The sequence below is a fragment of the Bufo gargarizans genome, chromosome 7 (assembly GCF_014858855.1).
Source record: "Bufo gargarizans isolate SCDJY-AF-19 chromosome 7, ASM1485885v1, whole genome shotgun sequence".
Classification (NCBI taxonomy): domain Eukaryota; kingdom Metazoa; phylum Chordata; class Amphibia; order Anura; family Bufonidae; genus Bufo; species Bufo gargarizans.
The window spans coordinates 162,677,570-162,698,601 of NC_058086.1; the positions used below are offsets into that span (position 1 = coordinate 162,677,570).

The window sequence follows — 21,032 nt, forward strand, 5'->3', positions numbered from 1 at the left end:
GTTTATATGTTTACTGCCTGAATAAAAGACGAAGATTTTAGCTACCAAAATCGTGAGTGCTGGAATTTCATTGTGCTTTCATATCAAGGATATATGGGCTTGCCGGCCTTTTCCGTGCACGCAGGTGGTGGAATAATTGGGTGAGCTGGACTTTTCTTTGTGCATATTCACGGAATAGATATATAAAGTATACAGGAAAGACTTGTGTCGCCTCTAGTTTTGTAGGAAAGAAACGTGCAACATTACGAAGAGCTTGATATTTTCCAAAGAAACACGGGGGAGAACCTGCAATCATTCCTTCTGTTCCCTACTGATACATGTAATAGGATGGCAAATAGAAGGGGCCAGATGTATCAAACTACAGGGTTTGTAGTCTGTTGCCATGGACACGCAGATCCGCAGTAGTGCTGTAGATGGAAAATGGTCTAATGGAAAAAGTTCTAATCGTCTAATATCTCCTGTAGAAGAACTCCTATCTGATGGGGAGAAGGTCAGTCCCAGTGATGGATATTTCAAGGATTTCTCTTTCTTTTTAACAGCATGTTCCAAAAAGATTAGCATTTTTATTTTTTAATCTGAAATCTCGTAGTAAAGCGAACCTACTAATAGGGCTTATGCAAAAAGCCATGCAGCCTCCATGTATTGGTCCACAAAAAAAAAGTCTGTAATAGGATAGGCCATAATAAACTTAAACGTCTTGCGAATGGCTACCGTTCAAAATATCTGGTCTCCTACAGTCAAATTGTCGGGGCCCACAGAGTTCCCATATCTCTGAACTTCTGTGTTGTACCCCATTGTGGACCTTTGCTTGAGGGGGTAACGTGATCATTATGCAACATTAAGACGGTGTCCTCTCCCTCATGCACGAGGTAACTGTTGCCCAGACCAGCCCGCCTCGTTCGGCTGATTGTCTCTTCTGATCCTCCCATACATATGGATACTCTGCTTGACTGAGCATTGCATATCTAATGAATGGGCATGTGGAGAAATCTACTGCCAGAGACCTCAGCCTGCAGCTTATCTCACCTCAACCGACAGGATCAGATGTTGAAAGCCATTAGTCGTCGGGGGAGAGTCAGGAGGCCCCATACACATGTGATGGGCAGCTGATATTGACGGGTTTGGCCAACACAGATCTAATCTGTATGGCCAACTTGACTGTACTTGCCGACATACATACTATGTAATCTGTAGACCTATGTGGAGCAAGTAGAAGATGGAATAATATGTTCTTCGTTCACTCTTTCAACCCCACATTACATATTTGGGGGGCAGATGACATACTCGGGAGCCAATGTAATTTTACTTGTGTGGGGCGCAAATATGGCAAAATTTCAGGCAGAGATAGTTTCTTCTGCTTTGGTATATGCCCTGTACTAAATCTGACATTACACACTTTTTTGGTCCTGTTTGTGTTGAATGCAATAAACTGATGACAGATTATAAATGAATGATTATTTTTTGTAAAAAATAAAGTCATGTGATTCACTGGCTATGAAAGAAGCGCTCTAGTTATATAGGATATACGTTACACCGTGGACTACCGTCTCCTTCTCCAAGGCCGCAGCATCGCTCACAATTTTGTAGACAAAGCGATGAAATTGAACTCCCAGCGCTGGACTGAGCGGCCCCTCTTGGACCAGTCCCGGACGCGTATATTTCGGGTGAAATACAAGGTTATACTGTGTCGCTCTGCCGAGCCCCTTTTGCAACTTGAGATGCAGAGCCTGGGGTGTCGCTGCTGCAATAGTTCAGCTGTAAAATTGGTTGAGCATTTAGTCTGGGCTCGGAGTCAGAATGACTGTATAATATCGTGTGTCTCTCACTCAGAGCAGAGCCGGCCAGATGTTTTCTGCTATGTATTTGATGCTTTGGAAAAGGAAGTGAGATGCAACCACTGGGACCATTCGAGCAGTTTTTGTGCCGTTGCCATTGCCAAGGATAACTTGTGATTAATGCTCGTATTGAACCTTGTATTAAAATTGCATAAGTTCCTTAATTACAGCCGAATGTACAAGGGCAGTAAAGTATATTCATTGTTTTACAAACCGTTAAATAACGTGCTCTTTGTTTGATGAATGGCTCTGGAAGCATCCGGTCATCTCTGCTTAAGTGCATTTTCTCATTAACATGAGATGCAATCCTCGTGGCTGTGGCTGTGACTGGTCAAGCTTTGGTACATGTGAGCTTTTGTAGATCTGTTTTCCAGGATTTAGTTGCTGTTCACTCTCACCCTCCGCACAGGTCACAAATATCTGATTGGTGGGGGTCTGACACATAGCAATATTCACAGATCGGCTGTTTTGGCAGCTGCTTGTAGTGGAAACTTTATCAACAAAAAACATGGATCAGATGAGGACCGAAACTGCGGCCATGTGCATCAGCTCGAAGGCTGGACATTTGTGGGTACTTAAATGACCTTTCCCCCAGGGAGAGGTGCCTGAACAATAGGTTTTCTAGTTTGCTAGTTACCAGTGAAGGTCTGCTATTCTGCCCATGAAAGCACAAGGTTCCCTCTACTCTGTAGCTGTCATGTTGGCATCTGCGATCCCGTGCTATCGCTTACCCTTTTGATGCTCCTCTGGCAGGGTCGCTCGCTGAAGTCCTCTGTCCCCTGTTGGAGAGCGCAATGTGCTCTCAGCAGCTAGGCCTCGTTCCCGGTCAGTGCACACCAAAGGGCACTGACTTTACTTCTGTAAAAATGTCCTATTGTTAAAAAATCGACAAGAATAGGACATGTTCTATTTTTTTTTTTGCAGAGTCGCAGAATGGACATACGGATGCGCACAGCACCTAGTATGCTGTCCACATATTTTTTGCCCCCATTGAGATGAATGGTCTGCATCCGCAAAAAAATGCGGACCAGATGAGGACAGAAACCACGGCCATGTGCATGAGCCCCAGGGAGAGGTGCCTGAGCAATACGTTTTCGAGTTCACTAGTTACCAGTAAAGGTCTGCTATTCTGACCATCTGTCTGTGTACCGAACCTCTGCCCTTATTACCGGCTCTTACCTGTCATGACCTTAGCCTGACTCCCATATTGACCCATTGTCACATCGGCCAGCAGCTGTTGAATGTGTATGGGGGGCCTTAGGAGTGCTTGCCTCCTATTCAGGTACAGGCATAGCCTTTAAAAACATACTCCAGGCTTAAAAAAAATTTTTTTTTTTTTTTTTTGATGAAATAAGAAAAAAAATTAAAATCGAATTACTTACAAGTAATGCATCATGGACGGACCACCACAGATTTGTGTGCGACTGAGGCTACATGCACACGAACTTTAAGGCTCCGTGTCCGTGCTGCACACTGCAAATTGCGGTCCTCAATGCATGGGCACAGACCGTGGGGCAGCCGCATGCGGATCATGTACCCATTCTTTTGAATGGGGTCCGCGATCTGCATCCGAGGTTCCGCACCGCAAAAAAGTTGTGCATGCCCTACTTTTGTGGTGTGGAGGCACGGCCAGAAACGCCACGGAAGCACCCCGCAGTACTTCCGCGGGGTTCCGATCCTTGCCTCGTTCCGCATCTCCGTGATTGCGGACCCATTTAAGTGGGTCCGTGATGTGGAATGCACACAGCCTGTGCCCGTGTATTGCGGACCCGCTGTATGTGGGACGCAACATGGCCACGGGGGGCACGTGGTCGTGTGCATGTAGCCTAATCGGCAGCGTTTTACAGTACAGCAAAATGGATGAGATTTAAAATAAAAAATCTACACAGTGGCAAAATCTTCTGTGTAAATTGAGCTGCGGAGCTGATTTTAGATCTGTGGCGCGTCCACTTCTACTGTGTACATAGCAGATTTCTCCCTTTTGCATCTGAAGTCATTATTGAGGCAATTTGATTAGAAACTTCCCATTAAATAGACAGTTTATGGTTTTTGTGTCATTTTAGAAGGTGCCGGGGACTTGATCCTCTTTTCTTTCTATTATACAGAAAAAAAAACGAGGGGGGGGGGGGGGGGTCAGAAGATGCTTAGGGTAATTAAACCTGTATAACCCAGTTCTCCCTTTACTTCCGCCATTGACCGTGTGTCCCTAAATGCCCCGGGTCCACTCTGGTCAGTTCTGTCTGACGTCAAAGCTTTTCCAGCTCTGTTGCCTGGTTCTCGCTGCACATACAGGCTGGTGAAATCCCGAGCTAATTTGTTTCTTCTGCTTCCCCCGTATGCTTTGTGTGGGGCCTGCCCAGGGCTTACTCTGAATTCCTTTTCAGCTGCATAATAAGGCTTGGCAACTTGCTAGAAATTATATCTGGGGTGGTGGTGGGTGAGCATGCCGTGCCACGTGCCAGGTTTATTTTGCTCCCTATTTTTTAACACTTGCTGTTTTGCATTTCATTTATTAAATGCACATTATGATCGAGCTCCTTCTAAAATATGAGGATGTGCTCATGTCACACGAGAGTGTACGCCAGGAATTGTTCCCGAGTCCCTGACGTGTATATATACGCCATAGGTACCCATTGGCCCAATTCATGCCAAGAGGGGGTAGACGTTTGGGGGTATGCACTGGTATACTATATGTCTTGTTGTATATGGAAACCTGTGGGCAATGTATTCAACTGCATGGCATACAGTTGCATATACCAGGAGATTTTCCAAGTGTGTATACTGAATGTAAGTGTGATGTGAACACGGCCTTACATAAGGTTATTGCTACAGAAAGAAGCCGCTGCCTTGTAGAGAGAACACTGGTCTCTGGCTGCAGGGGACCACATTTAGGTAATGTCCATCAGTGGCCCCGAGGGGGTAAGTAGTAGTGAATTATAACTGTAGGATAAGGCCGATGAGACCCATTCAGATTGCTGGCTGCTGCACTCGCCGTATACCCCATATCCAGGTGGCCACGTTTGTGCACAGGCCTCTCGGTTGAAGTCTATGGGAGTTATGGAAAGAGCTGGTGGGACCCTCACCTGTATAAAAGATGAAATATCCCTGTAAAAAGGTCCTATCCAGGGTACATTATTGCACATAAAATAAAGTAGACTACTTTCACATTTGCGATTTCCTTCCCGGTTTTGAGATCAGGCCGAGCATCTCAAAACTGGAAGAAAACGCGTCAGTTTTGTTCCCATTCATTGTCAATGGGGACAGAGCTGAACAAACCGGAACGGAGTGCACCAGAATGTATTCCGTTCCGGTTTGTTGCGTTCGGTGACCAGCTGCCAACTGCGGTTTTGTGTTTGGTTTGCAAGACTGAACAAGCCGGATCCAGCACTAAAAACAATGTAAGTCAATGGTGCTGGATCCGTTTTTTTCCTTCTTTCTTTTTTTGGATCCTGTGCCCATTGACTTAAGATACTTTGGTTTGTTCACTTTTGATTGAATAAAACCGCATCCAAACGGAACAGATGCAGCTGGTTGTATTAAATCAAGTTTAAGTGGTTTTTTTGTTTTTTTTTCTGGCTTTGGGATCCTCTGCCGGATCTCAAAACCGGAAAGGAAAATAGCCATAGTCTTAAAAATATTTTGGAAAATATAGCTATGGTTTTAAAAATATAAAAATATGTCTCCGCTGTTGAGTTCATTACTGTGCTCTGTGTAATTGCACATATTCTAATGTATCTGACTATGATGTTAGACTTGCTGCTCTTCTCCCACAATGTTGGGGTTATGGGGGTTTTAGTTATTGTATTTATTGAATACATTTGTATTTACTTTTACTTCAATAAAAATTATCTGATTTAAAAAATATATATAAAAATATAGCTATGGTTTTGCGGAACTTGCTGCACATGCATATCTCGTGGCTCCCAGCAGGAGACTGGTTGGAACTTTCGGAAGAGCGTCATCCCGTCAGTGGCATACTGTAGAAAGCCACGATATGTTGCAATATCAAAGTGTAAGAACAATAATATTTATAGTGTGTGTATAGGGATCTCTATGCGCACACACTGATATAGCGCCGTGTATATATAATGCCACTGGACATGATCCAGTCAGGGCATTTGTATATGCAGCGTGTGCGTTAAAGCCTTATGCTATTATTTTCTGTACTACAATATACACACCTACCCATCTACAGATCCTCTTGGAGATAATAATCTTTATATTGCACCACCATATTCAGCCGGGCTTTACAACTCAGAGGGTTCATGTCCAAATCTAAAGACGCCACAAAATTGCAGGGTAATAAACAACTAAAACCCCAGGAATGAGGGCCCTGCTCGCAAGAGCTTACAATCCATTTCTAAAATAGAGATTTAAATAAATATCTCAATTATTAGTTTTCCTGAATCCTTCCTGCTATAGTAAATGTCTTATTCTGTAATATATTGAGCTGTTGGACAGATCTGCGATGACGGGGGCAGTAAATATGGGCGAGACATCTCGCAGAGCGCGGCAGATGTCTGTCGCTGTCCTGTTGAGCAAGGACGTCAGGGGTGACTGTCGTTGTGTCACTGATTCATTCGGGTGAATTGAAAGTTTTTAGTTTTTTTTTTCTTTCGGAATGATTATTAAATAGTGAGTGATCATCAGGACGGTTTCTGAGCAATTAACAGATTAAATTGGGTCGGAGATTGGTTCGTGGGTTTTACGGAAAGACATAGGAAAATAAATGCTTCTCTCGCCTTTCTTAAAAGGGTGACGTTAACCTTCGCCCCTAGAGGTCCAGTACACGGGCTGCTGTGAAATGCAAATGTTGACATTGGAAACCTTGCAGCGTAACCTCATTTCCTCGTATGATGAAGCGCATTAATGACGCGAGGTTCACAAGTTCAGCTTCTGGTTATCGTAGACTGGATTCATGAACAGCCCGCGCACAAGTCTCCAGGTGTCAGAAATGTCGTTTGTCGCCATTTCCCTTGTGGAATTTGATCAACGTCTTCTGCTCTCAAAATCAATATCCGTATTGTTTGCTTAGCCCGGGTTATGTGGCATTGTAGGAGCAAATCAATAGTGGTCTCCATCAGCTCCGATATGCCGGAGTCCTGCGTCCTGTGCAAATATGTTTTCTGCCCATGAGTCGTAGAAATCTCTTAAGTGCTATAGTCACTTGCCCTAAAACAAAAGGTCTCCTTAAAGGGGGTTTCACGCCATTAAATATTACATTTATTGTACGGATCATAAAAAATGAACAGATTTGACATTTACATGCTGTGAAAAAGATGGTCCAGAAAATGCGTAGCCACTTACCTGGTCCCCAGTGCTATTCGCCCCTTTACTAATGGTTCCCTGTGGACCAGAAATATGGCGTCCTGTCCATTATCATGTTCACTGCTGCAGTCATTCTCTGGTCATGTGTTGCTCGAGACATGTCCGCTATGTGCCTGTGCGAGTGACAAAAGATGGGGCGCCACACTTCCGCTCCACGGTGGACCTCTGTACTAAAACGAATCCGAAAGTGCAGGTGAATAGGTAAGTGGCTCTTATCCTTTTTACTGATCACTATAGGGGTGGTTCAACACCTTTACATGTGGTGCCACCTGGTGTTCAAAGTGTATAGCAGTGTACCCATCCACCTAATGAGCTGAACCTTGGCAGACATGCATGCTCAGTCACTCTTTGCAGTAGCATGGAAGTCTAGCGTAGGGTACATTCACACCGGCGGCACTACGATCTGGCAGACAATGCCTGGAATTGGCCGGACACAAACCACAGTATGCAGCAGTTTGCGTTCGGCCGATTCACGGCATATATGCCAGAATGCCGCCGAATCTCCACCGGACCCCATTCTGTAGTAAGTAACATGGGAGAAAGGGACTATGGCGTCGGCTGCCAGAGGGGGAATTATAATCATTCTGTCTAGTCAGCCCTAGCAACACAGATTGGTAGCAGTGGTACCCAAAGAAGCAAAAAAAAAAAATGTTGAAATGTTAATTTTTTATTTTTTATTCTATAAATACTATGTAACTGCCGCACCTCCGCATTTAGATTGACAGGACAAACCAATAAAAACCTCATAATGCCTGGTCCTGTCAGTCAGAGGGCATGACAGTTGCAGAGAGAGAGCAGAGCCTCTAGGTGTAATGACGACGCCCCCGTTGCTCCTAGAGGCTCATTTACATATATGAAAACATCAGGTTTCGTAGCAATGCGGGCATATATGAATATGGGACCAACACAGATGTCTTCAGCTGCCAGGCGCACATGTAACAGGTCAGCCGGTGTCATAGGCACAAATCTGCTGACAGATGCCCTTTAATTAATTTTGGTGGTGACTCGAAGCATAACGGCTGGGGCAAGATATCTCGGTTTGCATGTTGATTACAGTCAATTTTTTTTATAATAAATGAATGTCCGTGTCCATCTGAATGTCAGGCGATATATAGAGCTAGGGCTGCATAAGAATACGTTCCTTAAAGGGAACATGTCACCTAAAAAAAACGCCTCCCAAACCACCAGCATTACCTTAAAGGGGTTCTGCAGTTTGTTTAAACTGATGATCTATCCTCTGAATCATCAACATCTGATCGGCAGGGGTCCGACACCCGGGTATCCCCGCCGATCAGCTGTTTGAGAAGGCTGCGGCACTGGCAGTAGCGCCGCAGCCTTCTCACTGTTTAGCGCTGGCCCAGTGACGTCACGACTAGTATCACTGGCCTGGGAGCTGCTAAGCTCTGTTCACTTGAATGGAGCTTAGCCGCGCCCAGGCCAGTGATACTAGTCGATGCGTCACTGGGCCAGCGGTAAACAGTGAGAAGGCTGCGGCGCTAATGCGAGCGCCGCTGCCTCCTCAAACAGCTGATCAGCGGGGGTCCCGGGTGTCGGACCCCTGCCGATCAGATGCTGATGATCTATCCAGAGGATAGATCAGTTTAAACAAACTGCAGAACCCCTTTAAAGGACCCAGCAGTATGTTCCTAAAGATCCTTTTCTTCCTCCGGCCAGATGCACCAAAATCTTGAACAACGAACTTTAATCCCCTGCACGCGCTATGTAGCAGCAGTTTGAGGTCAAGGGGGCAGCAGCCTCCTCGCTTAAAGTCAGGATAACCACGCCCCTTTCCCTGCCCCTTCACCTCTGACAGCCGCGCACGTGAACGTCTGACGCACACTCGCACTCGGCCGGCTTTGCTGAACAGCCGAAAGCTATCAGCTGTCAATCAAAAGCAAAGGGGCAGGGAAAGGGGGCGTGGTTATCTTGATTTGAAGCGAGGAGGCCGCTGCCCCCTTGACTTCAAACTCTGCCGTTACATAGCGCGTGCAGGGGATTTTCATGATTTTGGTGCATCTGGCCGGAGGAAGAAAAGGATCTTTAGGAACATACTGCTGGGTCCTTTAAGGTAATGCTGGTGGTTTGGGAGGCGTTTTTTAGGTGACAGGTTCCCTTTAATAACTTCCAATAGCTGATTGTCGGGTAGTCTGATGTAGAAGGGTGTACGTGCATGATAAGAAGTGCAAGACAACGCAGACTGTAGTCATTGATCTGTGGACAGCAATATGCTTCTACTTATGTCTTATCCCCTTCTGTTAGATGCCGTATTAGGCTACTTTCACACTAGCGTTCGGGCGGATCCGTTCTGAACGGATCCGCCCATAATAATGCAGACGGAGGCTCCGTTCAGAACGGATCCGTCTGCATTATATTAGCTAAAAAAAGCTAAGTGTGAAAATAGCCTGGGACGGATCCGTCCAGACTTTCAATGTAAAGTCAATGGGGGACGGATCCGCTTGAAGATTGAGCCACATTGTGGCATCTTCAAACGGATCCGTCCCCATTGACTTACATTGTAAGTCTGGACGGATCCGCACGCCTCCGCACGGCCAGGCGGACACCCGAACGCTGCAAGCAGCGTTCAGCTGTCCGCCTGTCCGTGCGGAGGCGAGCGGAGCGGAGGCTGAACGCCGCCAGACTGATGCAGTCTGAGCGGATCCGCCTCCATTCAGACTGCATCAGGGCTGGACGGCTGCGTTCGGGTCCGCTCGTGAGCCCCTTCAAACGGAGCTCACGAACGGAAACCCGAACGCTAGTGTGAAAGCAGCCTAACATGATATGATCAGTAAATCTGCTGTTAATGTGGACTGCCTCGTAATACTCCTTTCTTTATGTTACAGGATCAGTTCGATAATTTAGAGAAACACACGCTGTGGGGATTAGACTTTCTGGACAAGTATGCAAAATTTGTCAAAGAAAGATTAGAAATCGAGCAGAACTATGCAAAACAGCTTAGGTAAGTGTTTTCTCACTGGAATAATTTAGATGCACATAAAACTGTAGGACATTTTACACTTTGCCGTGCAAGGTCTGTCTTACATGTCATGAGCTTTGTGCTGATGCTGAGATGATACTGGTCATGGAACATAATCCTATAAGGCTCCATTCACACGTCCGCAATGTGTTTTGCGGATACACGGAGACACGGATCCGCAAAACACGGAAAGCGGCAATGTGCGTTCCGCATTTTGCGGACCGCACATTGCCGACATAATAGAATATGCCTGTTCTTGTCCGGAATTGCGGACAAGAATAGGACATGTTCTATTTTTTTGCGGAAACGGAAGCACGGATGCGGAAGTGCGGATCCGCAAATGTGGATGTGGACAGCACATTCTGTCCCCATAGAGAATGAATGGGTCCGCACCCTTTCTGCAAAATTGCGGAAAGGATGCGGACCCATTTTGCGGACGTGTGAATGGAGCCTAAATCTGACGTAACGTTGCCAAAACGGTCAGAACAGCGTTGCAGATTTCACTTTGTGCTACCGCATGATTTACCTCTATGACCGTGTCGACTTGTGCATTTTTCTCTTAAAGGGAATATCCCATGACTAATGTAAAACATTTAAAATCTCGCATCATATAGTACATGACCATCTCTATTTCTAACAAACCTAGAACCAGCCCTGTACCTCACATGGATCCAGAGAGCTCGCTATTCATTCCTCTCCTAGATTTATATCAAGCTGGCAGCTCAAGGGGAGTGTCTGTTCTGCTGCAGCGCGGGGGGCGTGTCCATGCTCTCCCTATAGCCGGGGGGGGCGTGGCCATGCTCTCCCTATAGCCGGGGGAGGGGGGGGGGCGTGGCCATGCTCTCCCATGCTCTCCCTATAGCCGGGGGGCGTGGCCATGCTCTCCCTATAGCCGGGGGGCGTGGCCATGCTCTCCCTATAGCCGGGGGGCGTGGCCATGCTCTCCCTATAGCCGGGGGGCGTGGCCATGCTCTCCCTATAGCCGGGGGGCGTGGCCATGCTCTCCCTATAGCCGGGGGGCGTGGCCATGCTCTCCCTATAGCCGGGGGGCGTGGCCATGCTCTCCCTATAGCCGGGGGGCGTGGCCATGCTCTCCCTATAGCCGGGGGGCGTGGCCATGCTCTCCCTATAGCCGGGGGGCGTGTGCGGCCTTCTCTGAGCCGGAGAAAGAAATAAGAAAAAGAACAAACTGCACGTGGCGCTATACAGATACATTTTATTGAATAGCTCAGTGGCTATACAACATTTTTGATTACATGCAATTACAAATGTATTCCAGGTGCTGGTTTGGACATTGTAGAATATTTTTTGTGGGACAACCCCTTTAACCACCTCCCGACCGCCTAACGCAGGGATGCGTCCTGCGGGCGGCCGGGTTATTCCTCCTGGACGCATCTACGCGTCATCTCGCGAGAGCCGAGATTTTGCGTGAACGCGCGTGCGTTCACAGCGACGCGCAGCTGAGAAGTTGATCTACAGCCTGCCATTCACTGCAGGCAGCTCTGTAAGTAGCACCAATCGCCACACTACACTACACCCCCCCCCCCTGTTACTTATTAACCCCTGATCACCCCATATAGACTCCCTGATCACACCTCTGTCGTTGATCACCCCCCCTGTAAGGCTCCATTCAGACGTCCGTATGTGTTTTGCGGATCCGCAAAACATGGACACTGGCAATGTGCTTTCCGCATTTTGCGGATCCGCACATTGCCAGAACTATATAGAAAATGCCGTTTCTTGTCCGCAATTGCGGACAAGAATAGGACATGTTCTATAGGCTCTACATAAAACGCAGTGTTCGCCCGATCAGGCCTGATCTTGTGCGCACACTTGCGTTCAGTCCACCCCACCGCAGTGACAGAATTATTTTTTTTCTGATCACTGCAAAAACACCGTAAAATCGCTGCGGCGCTATAAAGATAACTTTTGAGGGGCATGGCGAGTTCATATTAGATTTTTTTTTTTGGGCTCAAGTTAGCGGAAATGGATATTATTATTTTTTTTCCTTACAAAGTCTCATATTCCACTAACTGGTGACAAAAAGTAAAATCTTACATGAACTCACCATACCCCTCACGGAATCCAAATGCGTAAAAATGCCCTGTGAAATCCTAAAGGTACTCATTGGAATTTGGGCCCCTTTGCGCATCTTGGCTGCAAAAGTGTCACACATGAGGTATCGCTGTACTCAGGAGAAGTAGGGCAATGTGATTTGGGGTGTATTTTTACATATACTCATGCTGGGTGAGAGAAATATCTCTGTAAATTGACCACTTTGTTTAAAACAAATGTAAAAAGTTGTCATTTACAGAGATATTTCTCACAGTATGGGTATATGTAAAAATACCCCAAAACACATTGCCCTCCTTCTCCTGAGTACGGCGATACCACATGTGTGACACTTTTTTGCAGCCTAGGTGCGTAAAGGGGCCCAAATTCCAATGAGTACTTTTTAGGAGGGCATTTTTAGACATTTGGATTCCAGACTTCTTCTCACGCTTTAGGGCCCCTAAAATGCCAGGGCAGTATAAATACCTTACATGTGACCCCATTTTGGAAAGAAGACACCCCGAGGTATTCCGTGAGGGGTATGGCGAGTTCATGTAAAATTTTATTTTTTGTCACAAGTTAGTGGAATATGGATTGTGAGAAAGAAAAAAAAAAAACATTTTCCGCTAACTTGTGCCCAAAAAAATAATAATTCTATGAACTCGCCATGCCCCTCACAGAATACCTTGGGGTGTCTACTTTCCGAAATGGGGTCATTTGTGGGGTGTTTCTACTGTCTGGGCATTGTAGAACCTCAGGAAACATGACAGGTGCTCAGAAAGTCAAAGTGCGTAAATTATATTTTTTTTGCACCTAAGTTTGTAAACGCTATAACTTTTACCCAAACCAATAAATATAAACTTATTGCATTTTTTTAAATCAAAGACATGTAGAACAATACATTTAGAGAAAAATGTATATAGAAATGTAGTTTTATTTGAAAAATTTTACAACAGAAAGTGAAAAATTACATTTTTTTGCAAAAATTTCGGGCAATTTTGATATCAAAAAAAGAAAAAATTTCAGCAGCAATGAAATACCACCAAATGAAAGCTCTATTTATGAGAATAAAAGGAGGTAAAATTCATTTGGGTGGTAAGTTGCATGACCGAGCAATAAACCGTGAAAGTTGTGTAGTGCAGAATTGTAAAAAGTGGTCTGGTCATTAAGGAGGTTTAAGCTAGGAGAGCTGAGGTGGTTAAAGCAGCAATTTTTTTTAACAGTCAGTTTTCTTTGGAATCTAAGGGATCTGCTAGGGGTTCTCATCCTTCTCCAAGAGGAGTTTGGCTAACGGTTGAGAGTGACGCTGGCATAACATTTTACTATGCAATGAATATGGCATTTCAAATTAAGTATTATTGCAATATAGATGCAATAAAAATACTGTTTAGTTTTTTTTTTTATGTACATTATGTTTTCCTTTCTGGTAACGCCCCGTGCTATGGCTGAAATTCTGGTCCACCTTCTTCTGCATTCAGTGGTGGACTGACATGCTCAGTAGCTTCTCTGGACCCTACTTCCTCTCAGCGATCTTATAGTAAAGTGGCCCAGACACCTTTCATTTATTTATTCCTTCTTTAAAATACATAGAAATATATTGCATACCATTGGGCTATTTATTAGTGGAATCACTGTGTGAGGGGCTGTTTTATTTTTATACAAGGGAGGAAAACAAAACAAGGTGTTAACAAGAGCTGCCTGCCGTGCACTCTTGGTACTTGCAGGAGCTGCCTGCCGTGCACTCTTGGTACATGCAGGAGCTGACTGCCGTGCACTCTTGGTACTTGCAGGAGCTGCCTGCCGTGCACTCTTGGTACATGCAGGAGCTGCCTGCCGTGCACTCTTGGTACATGCAGGAGCTGCCTGCCGTGCACTCTTGGTACATGCAGGAGCTGCCTGCCGTGCACTCTTGGTACTTGCAGGAGCTGCCTGCCGTGCACTCTTGGTACATGCAGCAGCTGACTGCCGTGCACTCTTGGTACATGCAGCAGCTGACTGCCGTGCACTCTTGGTACATGCAGCAGCTGACTGCCGTGCACTCTTGGTACATGCAGCAGCTGACTGCCGTGCACTCTTGGTACATGCAGCAGCTGACTGCCGTGCACTCTTGGTACATGCAGCAGCTGACTGCCGTGCACTCTTGGTACATGCAGCAGCTGACTGCCGTGCACTCTTGGTACATGCAGCAGCTGACTGCCGTGCACTCTTGGTACATGCAGCAGCTGACTGCCGTGCACTCTTGGTACATGCAGCAGCTGACTGCCGTGCACTCTTGGTACATGCAGCAGCTGACTGCCGTGCACTCTTGGTACATGCAGCAGCTGACTGCCGTGCACTCTTGGTACATGCAGCAGCTGACTGCCGTGCACTCTTGGTACATGCAGCAGCTTGATCATCACATGTAATGGGCTGCTGCCCACCCACAGAAAGTGAAGAGACCATAGATGCAGATGGAAGTGTAAAGAAGCTAAAATGAGAACAGCATTGCATTGATGTAGTTAAAATAATGGTGTGAATTAATGCAGATATCTCTATTTTTTTTAATTCATGGGATGACACCTTTTAATGCTTCTCAACATTTCTGCTTATGTCATGCTGAATAATCCGCTGCACCATACGAAGAAGTATTGGACAGAGACAGTCAGTCTGAGGCCTCCTGCACACACACGTTTCTTTTCCCGTTTACGTTCCGGTTTATGCGTTCTGTATACGGAACATTTCATTTCATTGGGTCCGCAAACAAAACGGAATGTATTCCGTATGCATTCCGTTTTCGTATTTCCGTTTTTCTGTTTGGTTCAAAGATAGAACATGTCCTTTTATTATCTGCATAACGGACAAGGCTAGTACTGTTCTATCAGTGGCCAGCTGTTCCGTTCTGCAAAAAACGGAATGCACACGGAAGTCGTCTGTATTTTTTGCGGATCCATTTTTTGCGGACCGCAAAATACTGTAAAATCCATACGGTCGTGTGCAATAGCCCTGAGAGTCTAAGGACCCAGGACTTTTCCACACTGTTTATAACACATAGGATTAGGATAGTTTCCTCTCGTGAAGCTCCACTTTAAGCAGTTTTGTTATAATCAAGGAAGTTATGACAAAGTGGTGGCTGTGAGTCAACATTTAAATGTTTCCCCCAAAAAAATCTTCTAGTGGCCCCTTCATGACATTTCTGCCCTGTAATGGTAGGAAAAAAACATAGCAATTTTTTTTATTGTTGAGTTTGGTTATTTTAACCATTTTAATTTTCCATCTTTGTACTTCTGAAAATAAGAATGTGAAAACCTTACATGGCTGTACAACCTCTTGGTTATGGACACTTCAAGGATGGCAAAAAGAAATAGCAGGGGTGTCAGAAACGAGAGCTTCTCTCCCCTCGTTCTAGAGATTGGTGGGGGGCTCAGCACTCGGACCCCCACCAACGAGGCAGATTCCCGGTGGGCCGCCTAGCCTGCCGCTAGTTCACTTTATACTTAACATTTTGAAATTCCTGCCAGTGTGTCTCAGGCTGCACGACCCAGTCCCTCCTGCAGTGCATGAGGCTAGATGAAGTTCTGGCAGGAGGTTGGCCCCGCCCCCCTGTCAGAACCAGGATCGGTATGCAGCATGAAGGAATGCTGATGGAGGTGAACATCAGCCCTCCAGGAGGAGGGAAGAAGAAAACTGTAACACAGTGTGCTGGTCTTCTTTTTGCTGCAACAATGCTCATCAGATGTGGCCCAAAAATTGTCGTGTGAACGAGGCCTTAAAAAACTGATGTCTGTCCTTTGCTGTGTAATGAGGTTTTTCCTGGTTCAATTATTTATTTTTTCGTGTTTAAGGGAGTGGTGGTCAAGTAAAGCAAAATTTGCTGTAGCGTGCATTCAGTGCTGCTGTATTTTGTAACCTAGCGAGCAATGTTATATGTTGGCACTGGGATAGTATGGTTTATTTGGCAGGGCTGTTTTTTAATGCCAGTCTGGCCCAGTGTAGATTTTAGATTTTTGTCTAGGTCTTGGTTTATCCTAAAGCAAAAATCTGTTCCATATCTTGAAGATGTTTATCATATGTTCATGTAAAATGGATCTGTTATGTAGTTTTGTCAAGACGTTTGCAAAGCTGTGTCAAAAACGGAGGAATCTGGTTGTTTACAAGGTTATCCAAGACCTAAAGCATCCCTCCAGTATTCCACTTGAAAAACCATCCTTATGGTTGCACCTTAACAATTAAATTCAGATATCCCATCTAGACTAGAAAATGAGTGATCTATGCTTTTTGGTCGTTTCATTTGCTTGCAGGCAGCACACTCAATTCGTTTCAATAAATGCCGCCTCGCCGCGCTGATGTCCGCTGCAGGAGCAGATCGACAAAGCAGCTCCGCTGTGTGCAGAAAGGGTGACTGTGGCCGGGCTGCAGCTCCGCTGTGTGCAGAAAGGGTGACTGTGGCCGGGCTGCAGCTCCGCTGTGTGTAGTAAGAGTGACTGTGGCCGGGCTGCAGCTCCGCTGTGTGTAGTAAGGGTGACTGTGGCCGGGCTGCAGCTCCACTGTGTGCAGAAAGGGTGACTGTGGCCGGGCTGCAGCTCCGCTGTGTGTAGAAAGGGGGACTGTGGCCGGGCTGCAGCTCCGCTGTGTGTAGAAAGGGGGACTGTGGCCGGGCTGCAGCTCCACTGTGTGCAGAAAGGGTGACTGTGGCCGGGCTGTAGCTCCACTGTGTGTAGAAAGGGTGACTGTGGCCGGGCTGCAGCTCCGCTGTGTGTAGTAAGAGTGACTGTGGCCGGGCTGCAGCTCCGCTGTGTGTAGAAAGGGGGACTGTGGCCGGGCTGCAGCTTCACTGTGTGTAGAAAGGGTGACTGTGGCCGGGCTGCAGCTTCCCTGTGTGTAGAAAGGGGGACTGTGGCCGGGCTGTAGCTCCACTGTGTGTAGAAAGGGTGACTGTGGCCGGGCTGCAGCTCCGCTGTGTGTAGAAAGGGTGACTGTGGCCGGGCTGCAGCTCCGCTGTGTGTAGAAAGGGTGACTGTGGCCGGGCTGCAGCTCCACTGTGTGCAGAAAGGGTGACTGTGGCCGGGCTGCAGCTCCACTGTGTGCAGAAAGGGTGACTGTGGCCGGGCTGCAGCTTCACTGTGTGTAGAAAGGGTGACTGTGGCCGGGCTGCAGCTCCGCTGTGTGCAGAAAGGGTGACTGTGGCCGGGCTGCAGCTCCGCTGTGTGTAGTAAGAGTGACTGTGGCCGGGCTGCAGCTCCGCTGTGTGTAGTAAGAGTGACTGTGGCCGGGCTGCAGCTCCGCTGTGTGTAGAAAGGGGGACTGTGGCCGGGCTGCAGCTTCACTGTGTGTAGAAAGGGTGACTGTGGCCGGGCTGCAGCTTCACTGTGTGTAGAAAGGGGGACTGTGGCCGGGCTGTAGCTCCACTGTGTGTAGAAAGGGTGACTGTGGCCGGGCTGCAGCTCCGCTGTGTGTAGAAAGGGTGACTGTGGCCGGGCTGCAGCTCCGCTGTGTGTAGAAAGGGTGACTGTGGCCGGGCTGCAGCTCCACTGTGTGCAGAAAGGGTGACTGTGGCCGGGCTGCAGCTCCACTGTGTGCAGAAAGGGTGACTGTGGCCGGGCTGCAGCTTCACTGTGTGTAGAAAGGGGGACTGTGGCCGGGCTGCAACTCCGCTGTGTGTAGAAAGGGTGACTGTGGCCGGGCTGCAGCTCCGCTGTGTGCAGAAAGGGTGACTGTGGCCGGGCTGCAGCTTCACTGTGTGTAGAAAGGGTGACTGTGGCCGGGCTGCAGCTCCACTGTGTGCAGAAAGGGTGACTGTGGCAGGGCTGTAGCTCCGCTGTGTGTAGAAAGGGTGACTGTGGCCGGGCTGCAGCTCCGCTGTGTGTAGAAAGGGTGACTGTGGCCGGGCTGCAGCTCCGCTGTGTGTAGAAAGAGTGACTGTGGCCGGGCTGCAGCTCCGCTGTGTGTAGAAAGAGTGACTGTGGCCGGGCTGCAGCTCCGCTGTGTGTAGTAAGGGTGACTGTGGCCGGGCTGCAGCTCCACTGTGTGTAGAAAGGGGGACTGTGGCCGGGCTGCAGCTCCGCTGTGTGTAGTAAGGGTGACTGTGGCCGGGCTGCAGCTCCGCTGTGTGTAGTAAGGGTGACTGTGGCCGGGCTGCAGCTCCGCTGTGTGTAGAAAGGGGGACTGTGGCCGGGCTGCAGCTCCGCTGTGTGTAGTAAGAGTGACTGTGGCCGGGCTGTAGCTCCGCTGTGTGTAGTAAGGGTGACTGTGGCCGGGCTGCAGCTCCGCTGTGTGCAGAAAGAGTGACTGTGGCCGGGCTGCAGCTCCGCTGTGTGTAGAAAGGGGGACTGTGGCCGGGCTGCAGCTTCCCTGTGTGCAGAAAGAGTGACTGTGGCCGGGCTGCAGCTTCACTGTGTGCAGAAAGAGTGACTGTGGCCGGGCTGCAGCTCCGCTGTGTGTAGTAAGGGTGACTGTGGCCGGGCTGCAGCTCTGCTGTGTGTAGAAAGGGTGACTGTGGCCGGGCTGCAGCTCCGCTGTGTGTAGTAAGGGTGACTGTGGCCGGGCTGCAGCTCTGCTGTGTGTAGAAAGGGTGACTGTGGCCGGGCTGCAGCTTCACTGTGTGTAGAAAGGGGGACTGTGGCCGGGCTGCAGCTTCACTGTGTGTAGAAAGGGGGACTGTGGCCGGGCTGCAGCTCCGCTGTGTGTAGTAAGGGTGACTGTGGCCGGGCTGCAGCTCCGCTGTGTGTAGTAAGGGGGACTGTGGCCGGGCTGCAGCTCCGCTGTGTGTAGAAAGGGGGACTGTGGCCGGGCTGCAGCTCCGCTGTGTGTAGTAAGGGTGACTGTGGCCGGGCTGCAGCTCTGCTGTGTGTAGAAAGGGGGACTGTGGCCGGGCTGCAGCTCCGCTGTGTGTAGTAAGGGTGACTGTGGCCGGGCTGCAGCTCCGCTGTGTGTAGTAAGGGGGACTGTGGCCGGGCTGTAGCTCCACTGTGTGTAGTAAGGGTGACTGTGGCCGGGCTGCAGCTCCACTGTGTGCAGAAAGGGTGACTGTGGCCGGGCTGCAGCTCCACTGTGTGTAGAAAGGGGGACTGTGGCCGGGCTGTAGCTCCACTGTGTGTAGTAAGGGTGACTGTGGCCGGGCTGCAGCTCCACTGTGTGTAGAAAGGGGGACTGTGGCCGGGCTGCAGCTCCGCTGTGTGTAGTAAGAGTGACTGTGGCCGGGCTGCAGCTCCACTGTGTGTAGTAAGGGTGACTGTGGCCGGGCTGCAGCTCCACTGTGTGTAGAAAGGGGGACTGTGGCCGGGCTGCAGCTTCCCTGTGTGCAGAAAGAGTGACTGTGGCCGGGCTGCAGCTCCGCTGTGTGTAGAAAGGGTGACTGTGGCCGGGCTGCAGCTTCACTGTGTGTAGAAAGGGGGACTGTGGCCGGGCTGCAGCTCCGCTGTGTGTAGAAAGGGTGACTGTGGCCGGGCTGCAGCTCCACGGTGTCTGTAAATTGGCAAATAACAATGTCCTGTTACTGAATTAGGAAAAAGGAGAAGTGTTTAGCACAAACAACTGAGCTTTGAAGTGGAAATGACTCCTCAAAGGCACTGTAAACAAGAATCCTATAGCTGGCCATGAACATTCAATAGCTGCGAAGAAAACCACTGCCAGACAGTTCTGGCGTTGGCTTACCTCCCCAGAGAACAAAAGTATTGGGCGAAAATATTGATTGATTGTTGTCATGGGAGAGTCGGAAGCTCCCCACCGGCCAAACCTGCCGTTATTGGTGGGTTCAGCCGACAAAGGTATCATTTGTATGGTCAACTTAAGACTCAGAAGTTTTTATTTTCAGCTGAGTTTCCAATCACTGGGACCCACACAGCGGGGGTGGCGCTATGTTGGAGTACTGTGTCCTCTTCATAATGTTGTTGTTGCCCATGGACTGGTCCAGTATTGCATCTCAGGCCCGTTAAAGTGAATTTGATAATCTTGTCCACTGAGGTTTTCCAGGACTTGCTTACTGATGACCTGTCCTCAGGTTAAGGGTAGCTTGTGTGTGGAGCTATGTCGTTGTAGTGCCGTAACTTGCAAAAACAGCTATTTGGCAAGGGTGCTGGGAGTCGGACCCCCACTGATCTGATATTGTTGATCTGTCCTAAGAATAGGTCATGAATGAGTTCTAGTAAATTTCTTTTAATCTGGAGTTTTTTCAACCATAAGGGCTCATGCACACGACAGTTCTGTTTTTTTTGCGGATCCACAAAACATGGAAGCCGCCCGTGTGCCTTCCGCAATTTGCGGAACAAAACAGACGGCCCATCGTAGAAATGCCTATTCTTGTCCGCAAAACGGACAAGAATAAAACATGATTTTTTTTTATTTTTTTTTTTTTGGAGGGGCTATGTAACAGAGCAACAGATGTGGACAGCACACGGAGTGCTGTCCGCATCTTTTGCGGCCCCATTGAAGTGAATGGGTCCGCACCCGAGCCGCAAAAACTGCAGCTCGGATGCGGACCAGAACAACGGTCGTGTGCATGAGGCCTTACTTTGTATTCTGTATATCGTGTAGTATGTCCAGAAAGTATTTTATGTCCTGCCATTTTCCTGTGCTGCTGCCTGAAATAGTAAATGGCAGTATTAATGCATACTTTTAGCCTTTACCCTTGCTGACCCTGACATTTTTCCTCTTTAAATTGTTTATCTTCACCTCTCTGAATCCCTGTAGGATGGAAATCTCTGTTTGCTGAAATAGAGCTAGAAAATGACCTGTTTTCAGTAGTTTGGAATTTTGGTACCATGTGGTGCCCCGGGGCTGGTGAACTCCAGACATCATACATCAGTGTCATACAGGCTGAAGGCACTGAATAAGGACAGATTACATCAGCTGGAATGCATGGCGGAATC

At 48.0% G+C, this 21,032-nt stretch overlaps 1 protein-coding gene across 2 annotated transcripts in view; it reads left to right on the top strand.

Moving 5' to 3' along the window:
* Positions 1-21,032, top strand: part of FNBP1L (formin binding protein 1 like) — a 141,970-nt gene that overhangs the window by 50,394 nt on the left and 70,544 nt on the right. For both annotated transcript variants that reach the window (XM_044302313.1, XM_044302314.1), the window contains exon 2: positions 10,004-10,119. In XM_044302313.1, the coding sequence (XP_044158248.1) occupies positions 10,004-10,119 (116 nt within the window). The remainder of the gene's footprint in view (positions 1-10,003; positions 10,120-21,032) is intronic.